The sequence below is a fragment of the Crotalus tigris genome, unplaced genomic scaffold, assembly GCF_016545835.1.
Source record: "Crotalus tigris isolate CLP2741 ecotype Arizona unplaced genomic scaffold, ASM1654583v1 scf7180000018306.2785112, whole genome shotgun sequence".
Classification (NCBI taxonomy): Eukaryota; Metazoa; Chordata; class Lepidosauria; order Squamata; family Viperidae; genus Crotalus; species Crotalus tigris.
In genome coordinates this window covers 2,003,275-2,012,338 of record NW_024096934.1, presented here as the reverse complement: position 1 = coordinate 2,012,338, position 9,064 = coordinate 2,003,275, and the positions used below count along the sequence as shown (strand labels likewise).

General features: G+C 40.4%; 1 protein-coding gene across 2 annotated transcripts in view; it reads left to right on the top strand.

Moving 5' to 3' along the window:
- The first annotated feature begins 1,306 nt into the window (after positions 1-1,306).
- The window catches only part of LOC120311009, a 50,765-nt gene continuing 43,007 nt past the window's right edge, over positions 1,307-9,064 (top strand). For both annotated transcript variants that reach the window (XM_039350092.1, XM_039350091.1), the window contains exons 1-2: positions 1,307-1,758; positions 5,862-6,913. In XM_039350092.1, coding sequence (XP_039206026.1) covers positions 6,008-6,913 — 906 coding nt within the window. In that variant the 5' untranslated portion in view covers positions 1,307-1,758; positions 5,862-6,007. The remainder of the gene's footprint in view (positions 1,759-5,861; positions 6,914-9,064) is intronic.

The following is a 9,064-nucleotide window of genomic DNA, read 5'->3' as shown; positions in this document are numbered from 1 at the left end:
GATGTAGCAATGATCATTAATGTGGAAAACTGTCACAGGTCACTTTTTTCAGTGCCCTAGTAACTTCTAACAGTCTTGATAGTGCTGAAGGAAAAGCCTTCATCATGGTTCAGTCCAAGCCGGGAATAAACAACATGGTGACTGCTTTAGAAAGAAGGTTGCGGTTTATTGAAGAGGAGAGCCAGACAGAAAGATGGCTCTGGAAGAAAAAAGAGCATATGCAGGGAGTGAGTTTTTATATCCTCTGGAGCCCTTTGTTTGGAGTTGTTCCTGTGGCATGAACTTTAGCCTGAGTCTAAGTGTGCCCTTTGGCATCTGTGGGTTAATCCTATTATGTCCTGTTTTAGAGTTTGGGTGGGGTATGTCCTGGGGAGGAAAGCTATGGCAAATCTAGACAGCATTCTAAAAAGCAGAGACATCACCCTGCCAACAAAAGTGCGTATAGTCCAGGCCATGGTTTTCCCAGTTGCAATGTATGGCTGTGAAAGTTGGACCATAAGAAAGGCTGAGCACCAAAGAATTGAGGCCTTTGAACTATGGTGCTGGAGAAGATTCCTGCGAGTCCCCTGGACTGCAAGGCGTTCAAACCGGTCAGTCCTAGAAGAGATCAACCCCGACTGCTCTTTAGAAGGCCACATCCTGAAGTTGAAACTCAAGTACTTTGGCCACCTAATGAGAAGAAAGGACTCACTGGAGAAGAGCTTAATGCTGGGAAAGATTGAGGGCAATAGAAGAAGGGGACGACAGAGAATGAGATGGCTGGATGGAGTCACTGAAGCAGTAGGCGTGAATTTAAATGGACTCCAGAAGATGGCAGAGGACAGGAAGACCTGGAGGAACGTTGTCCATGGGGTCGCGAGGGGTCGGACACAACTTCGCAATTAACAACAACAATGTAGATTTTAGGTGTCTTTGTCTTCCTAAGCTTCTCTCTGGGGGCCTCCAACCTTCCTGAATGGATTATCACATCTGCATTTCTACAAAGCTGATTTCTGCTTGGGAGAGGGAAACTTGGGGCTATTAAGAAAAACTGGGCATGCTTTTCTGCCTCTTTAAGATCCTTTGAGGAAATATAATATTCTGCCCTTTTTAATATTTCCTTCTCTGGGGGGGGCTGACTTCTCACAATAGTGACTCCCTTGCTTGGACCAAAATTCTGATCCCAATGGTCATAAGTCGAGGACTATCTATAATGATAATAAATCTGCTCATAGCCTCATTTTCTTGATATTTATTTGGGAGGAGGGTATCATTTTTATGGGCCCAGCCACAAAATCCTGTCACACAGACATATTTCCCTTCACCAGGAAATACTAAAAAACCCCAAAAGTTTAAACCTGACCACTTATTTTGTGGAGTTTGTACTTATCCCATTTGCTTATCACTGTGCAAATACATTTCAGCTTCAGATTTTTGAAAGGGTGCCAGTTTAAGGAGTTTGAGGAAGTCCGGGCATGCAAAAGAGAGATTTCCCCTTTATTTATTTGTTTTGGGATCTTCTACTTTCCTCAGGCCCATCCAAATCAATAGAGGGCACTTTAAAAAAAAAAAAACAGAAAAAGGAAAAAGAAAAAGAAAGAAAAATCTCACACCCAACATGAAACAAGCTCTTGCAGAAAGAATAGAAAGTGAAAGAGCTTCACAGCAGAAACAGACTTTGAGAAACTCAGTTGCTTGATTCTTTCAATCAAGGCTCAGTAGCAAGGGAGCGTGTCTTAGATTAAATGCTCTGGGCAGATGCAGAATCTGGATGAAAAGGTGAGTTGAATTCTTTAATATATATATATATATATATAAAGAAACTATCCTTAGCAAAAGTAGTTCTGTTTATTCCTAATGCCAGATTTTTCTGCTTTGAATATTTGAAAGTCAGACTTGAGAACTTATTTGGGAAAACATCCCACCATATATCCTCTTCACCCTAGGAAAAGTTTAATTTGTTGACTGAATGAAAATGAAAGGATGTTGTGGCTGGGCTAGTAAAAATGATACATCTGTGCTCCCCTCCCCCCCAAATAATAAAAAATAGGCTGGATTTGCACAGCACCCCTAAACATAAATTAGGCAAACCTATTTTAACAAAAGATGTTATGCAAATTCAAAAGATCAGGTTGAGGGAAATTGTGGTTCAGTCAACCATGGGATAAGTCTATCAGGTGAAGATAGTTTGAATGGGAGAGCCAGAGGGGACAAGATTTTATAGTATTAAAGCAGGGGTCTTAAAACTTGGCCCTTTTATGATTTGTGGACTCCAACTCCCAGAATTCCTCAGCCAGGCACACTGGCTGAGGAATTCTGGGAGTTGAAGTCCACAAGTCTTAAAAGGGCCAAGTTTGAAGACCCCTGTATTAAAGCATGGTCATTGCCACATCGGGCTACTGACACCCCTACTGAGAATTCAAAGAGAAGACCAAGTTTCAACAGAGATAGTAACCACTCAGATTAAATCTTCTACATTTGTGTGACATGCTTAACCATAAACTAACTAGACTAAGTTTGTACGACACATTCAGTAAAAATGCAGCAAGCTGATTTGTGGATCAGGTTAAGATTTGAGGTAAACCTCTATTGTTATCTGATGTTTTTGGAAATGTAACTGCAGAGACCAAGTTTTATCCAGCTGTGGGTAACTTCCTGACGTGCTAAGAGAGTTGAATTTGTTGGAAAGGGGTTGGGAAGCTTAGATCTGAAGGTAAGTGGAAGCAAAGGGAAGTTATAATCTATGATCATTAACTTTCTATTCTTGGAAAGAGTGATTAATTAGAGTAATTAATGCCAAAAAAGGCAAACCTGAGGTACTCTAGTTACTAGTAACTATCTCCAATATACACTGCATAAATATGACAAAAAATAAATAAAATAAGTTATGCATATACCCACATACATACACACATATGTGGCCCAGAGAAACAACACAGTCTGTATACATCTGAACTACAGTGTGTTGTTTCTCTAGACCACATATGTATGTGTTTTGGGGTATATGCATAATTTATTTTATTTATTTTTCCTCATGTTTATGCAGTGTCTATTGGAGGTGGTTACCCTTTGAGAGCTATACACAACAAAATCTCATTTTAATGTATGCTGTTTAGTGTACATTTAAAGTGACAATAAAGTTGTTATTCTGTTCTATTTTTCTACATGAAGTTGGGCATAATATAATTTGATTTTGGAGGAATATATATAGACCAGAGGTAGGCAACCTTGGCTCTTTTATGACTCGTGGACTTCAACTCCCAGAATTCTGGGAGTTGAAGTCCACAAGTCATAAAAGAGCCAAGGTTGCCTACCCCTGAATAGACCTACCTTCCTTCCTTTCTTCCTTCCTTTCTTCCTTCCTTCCTTCCTTCCTTCCTTCCTTCCTTCCTTCCTTCCTTCCTTCCTTCCTTCCTTCCTTCCTTCCGGAGTTCAAGAATGGTGTGTATGGTATTTGCTCCTGTGATTTTTCTCTGTAAGGTACTAATAACTGTAAAGATTAGGCTGAAAGAGAGGGAGTGGCTCAAACTGGTCCTAGTTTATGGGTTAGTTAGCTAGTTCTTGTCAGCCCAGTTGTGGATTATTCACTCTATGCATAGTCTGCAACAACCATTCATTTAGTTGTAGGTTTGAAGTTACTACAGCACTGAAACAAGTGAATTACAACTGATCTTCGCCCTTATGAGTGTCACAGCACCCTCAGGATCTCAGGATCAAAATTTAGGCCTTTGGCAACTGATGTGTATTTATAATGGTTGAAGCATCCCAGGGTCATGTGACTGCCATTTGCAACCTTCCAACAAGCAAAGTCAAATGGGGGAAGCTTAATTGACTTAACAACCACATGATTCACTTAACTGCAGAGATTTACTTAACAATAAATCATAAAATCGGGCATGGCTCACTTAGAGCTTTTGGTTATAAGTCAAGGATTGATTATACGACATTTTCACAAGACCTGCCTTGGGACGATAGATGAACTGAATTCATAGGATGCAGTGGGTAAAGTGTGAGTCTGGAGTCAAGAGATTTCTGATGTGTGAATTTCAATGCAACAATAAGATAATCTTGGTTGCTCTGCTGCTTTTTTCCCCCCTAGCATATTTCACAGGGTTATTTTGAAGATAAAATTGGACAAGATAATAAAATCAAACAGTCGCGATAGGACCAGGCATGTGAACAATAAAACAGATCTATGCAATCTGAAAAGAGATAGGGAAAGATGACAAATTGGAATTCATCTAGGAAAACTTTCCATCAGATGTTAATCCAATTCTTTAAAGCCAAATTATACGTCAGGCTGTCACTTAGGAACCACGGCAACTGTAGTCAGATATATTTGCTAGATATCCAGTTGGGAAAACCTGACGAATGGATCAGAGTTGTTTGAATCAAGAAGGTGATAGCAGGCTGTTGGATGAAATTTACAAATCCAGTTTGATCCAGCTTTCTTGTAGCTCCTAAAATTGAAATGGAGGAAGAGGCTATTAGAAAACAGTAAATGCGCCGCTCTGATGCACACATTTTCCAGAAATAGATGCCGTCACTGACTTTATTTAAGCATGGCCTTCCTGTAATATTGGAGGGGGAGGGATTTAAAAGCATAACCATCCTTTTAGTGGTTCCCAGATCTTTCCAGAGCAGCCAACGTTTTCAGTTCTTTTAGTGCACTGGGGGATTTTAAGGGACAAAATGGATCTTTATACTTTGCTGATGCTTAAAGAATCCATTTTGTCTTTCAACTGCTTCACACCCCCCAAAAATGGTTCTTTGCCCCCCCCCACTCTTGTTTAAAGGGTTGACATTGATGTTCCTCACAAAACCTGGGGCTGTCCTTGAGCTGATAGAGGTTTTGCACCCTTCAAATGCTTTACACCCCAAAAAGATTTTTCTTTGGCCCCCAACCTTGTTTAAAGGGCGGCCATTGAAGTTCCTCACAAGATCTGGGCTATCTTTGAGGTGATAGAAGTTGTGCATCCTTGCTTTAAGCAGCAGACTCTTTCTTCTTCCTACCATAAGACCAAAATCAGCACACTCCATTCCGCCACCCAAGGAAAAATCTGTCTGACCTGGCCTTGCAATTATCATCTATTTTATTTTTCCTCTAACTCAGTGGTTCTCAACCTTTCTAATGCCGCGACCCCATAATACAGTTCCCCATGTTGTGGTGACCCCCAACCACTTATACATCATTGGGTGCCAGGGGCATGGCCAAAGAATAGGGGAAAAAATGGCAGACAGCCTTGTTTGGCGAACCCTGTGAAATGGTCGTTCGACCCCAAATGGGGTCCCGACCCACAGGTTGAGAACCACTGGTCTAACTTCTTTATCCTAATAGATCAAAGACTGGCAACATCTGGCTTTCTGTGACTGGGAAATAGATAGGACTATCCACTGGCAAACTATCTGCTATCAGATAGTCCTCAGTTTACAACAATTTGCTTGAACAGATAATAGCATTGGAAAAAAGTGACCATTTTTCACACTTATGACCTTTCTAGCATTCCCATAGTCACACGATCAAAATTCAGACACTTAACAATTGACTCGTGTTTATGACAGTTGCAATGCCAGGGGTCATGTGATCACTTTTTCAAACCTCTGACACGCAAAGTCGAGGGGGAAGCCAAATTCACTTAACTGTATTACTAACTTAACAACTGCAGTGATTCACTTAACAACTGGGGCAAGAAAGATTGTAAAATGGGGCAAAACTCGCTTAACAACTGTCTTGCTTAGCAACAGAAAATTTGGGCTCAATTGTGGTCATAAGTCGAGGACTACCTGTATGTCACGGGCCAAGTAAATGTTTTGATGTGGGTTTTGCTAAATCTTTGTGTCTTTCCCTTGAAGACTATTCCTAGACTGTTATTCTCTTTCAGGAAATCAACTGGGCAGATGTGAAAGGAGTTGAGCGCTGCTTTCTCAGGCCAAGCAAGCTGTGAATTGTTATTTGAATAATTTTAGCAAGAGGATTATCTAAGAAAAAAAGGTTGTAGCAGCTGCTAAGGTACTGTGGAAGGCCAGAATGAATGAAGAATTCAAGATGGGGCCATCAAGTCTAGTTCGAAGAGGTGAACTTCAGGTGGTCTCTGATGAAAAAGTGCCAAGCAGGCTTAGACATGAAAATCCAATCAGGAAAACATCTGAAACAACAGAGCTTCTGTTCATTACTCTTGCAGAGCAAAGGTTGTGGAAACAGCTTCTGGAAATCCTCTCTCCATCCCTTTGGGAAGTTAAGGTTTCAGCAGCCCTCCAAAGCGATTCACCAGTCATCTCTTTCACTGGCTCTCCAGAGGTGGTTCCGAGAGCCAAAGAAACCATCAGCAAATTGCTCATTTTAGTAGGCTCCCAGGTTCAAGTCAATCGGATAGATGTTCCACACCTCAAAGCTGCTGGCTTCTTCCAACTCCAGAAGGGATCCCATCTTTTCCTTTGGGAAGGAGAAGCTTCTCACATCAGGGCAGATGCTGTGGTGAGGATCGGCACCAACGGTGGTCTGGACAGTGGAAATGCCGTGTTTGCTCAGAGGGTGTGGAGCCCAGAAAGGTCTCTTTATACGAATTTGGACATTCACTTTTCATGTCCACCAACAGCTGGACTAGCAGCTGGGATGGTGAAACTGGCCTTGGACGCCGCCTCGCGGAAAGGATTCCAGTCTGTAGTTGTAACCTACTCAGGCAGTACAATCTCTACAACTGAAGCTGAGGTAATAGTTCTAGGAACGGAGGCCTTTAGGAAAAAACATCCTGTCGGTCCCTTGAAAAGCCTTCATGTGGTCTCTGAAGACAGACATGCCACTATGCTGTTGTACAAGGAATGTCAGAAGCACTGGTCTTCTGGAAAAGATGACTCAGAGAAGTTAAGAAACATGCTATTGTCTTTAGAGTCCACCAAGATTGAGGTAGCGACCAGTCCTGATGAAAAGAAAAAAGTAAGTATCTGTTGGGGTTTTTTTTCCAAAAAAATCAGTTGACTTACTGCCATTTGTTTAATGTCCTTTTGAAGTTACGACACTGAAGAAAGTGATTCATGATCCCTTTTCACACTTATGACTATTGCAGCATCACGTGGCCAAAATTTAGAGCAGTGTTTCCCAACCTTGACTATTTTAAGGCATGTGGACTTCAATTCCCAGAATTCCACAGCCAGCAATGCTGGCTGTGGAATTCTGGGAGTTGAAGTCCACATGCCTTAAAATGGTCAAGGTTGACAAACACTGATTTAGAGGCTTGGCAACTGGCTTGTATTTATGACGGTTGTAGTATCCCTGGGTCATGTGATCTCCTTTTGTGACCTTCTGACAAACAAAATCAATAGGGAAGCCAGATTCACTTACTGGCTCTCAGAACCACCTCTGGGGAGCCAGTAACTGTGTTACTAACTCCATCTGGCAAGAATTATGGGTAAGAAACAGGAAGCTCGCTCTGGCCACCTCCTACAAAGAGAATCTCTACAAAATGTTCTATAGATGGCATCTCCCACCCATAAGGTTAGCCAAAATGGGTCCAAATTTTTCATCTACATGCTGGAAATGCAAATTGGCAACAGGGACCTACTACCATATGTGGTGGGAGTGCTCAAAAGCTTGTGATTTTTGGAATAAGATAAAAAAAATGGCTGGAAGAAATATTAATGATAGAGATAGAGCTAAAACCAGAACTTTTCCTGTTAGGCATAACTACACAGAAATATAAAGGGATATTTTACCTGATGTTACACATCCTCACTGCTGCTAGATTGGCGTATGCACAAAGTTGCAGGAATAAAGAAACCTCAACAGAAGAAGAGATACTATACAAAATACCATCGTGTGCCAATATGGACAGGCTCACAATGGAAATGAAGGACAAGACTGAGTCAGATTATTTTGAAATATGGGACAAATTCTACTATTGGTGTGAATGAAGGAGGACTGTCTGGGTTATAGTTTAGTGTCAAGATAGAAATATATATAATTTTAGGTTAGTAAATAGAGAAATAAATTAGATATTGTATAGAAAAATATGTATGTATATAGAAAGATAAAGAATCATATGTAAGAAGAGGAACAAATTGTTAGACATACTCACACTGGAATGTTACGTTATGTCCACTTTTTTTTAAACTGCATTATAAATAAAAAAACTTAAAAAAATAACTGTGTTACTAACTCAAGAACAGTAGTAATTCACTTAACAATTGTGTCAAGAAAGGTCGTAAAATAGGGCAAAACTCACTTAACAAGGGTCTTGCATAGCAATGGAAATTTTGGACTCAGTTGTGGTCATAAATTGAGGACTGCCTGTACTTATTGGGCAGGAACAGGAAGAGAAATGGAAAAATAACATGGACAGGTAAAATGAGTGTGTGTTTGCTGTAATTGTAAAAAAAAAAAAGTTTCACTAGGTTTTACTTGAACAAACTTGCATTGTTTTTGACAGGTTCTCTGGGAGCTCCTGATGCTAGTTTTGATTGTGACAGCACAGAAACATGCGTAATAAATAAACAAGTAGATAAAGACAGGATTAGACAAGTGGGAGACCAGGATTTTCGTCAGATGATTTGAAGTAGATGAATAATGGTCTACAGACGTTTCCTCATTAGAGATTTACAGCTTCTGAATAGTCATCCCACAATCATTGTGGCAGGATAAAAGTGAGGTAAATAGCTTTTCGGTTGTCATGGTGATGACTGAGTAATGGTAGAAACCACTCAAAGAAAAAAAAAGAGCTTATGATTTTCATATGTTGTGCAACAACAGTTACTCAAACCACAACCAAAAAGTGTTATGATATGCATTAATAGTTGAATTAGTTACTGAATGACCTTTTTTCCCCCTGATTCAAAAAAAAAAAAAAAAAAAAAGCTTGGGGGCCCAACTTGGAACAGCATCTGGGAAGAAGTTCCTTAATCTTGACCAACCTAAAGCTCCCATTTATGAAGGAGTTAGTAATTAGGGGGTAGTTACTAACTGCCTCATAAATGGGAGCGTTAGGTTGGTCAAGATTAAGGAACTTCTTCCCAGATGCTGTTCCAAGTTAGGCTCCCAAGCTTTTATTTTTTTTGAATTGGGAAAAAAACAGCTACTTTTAAAACATACCAA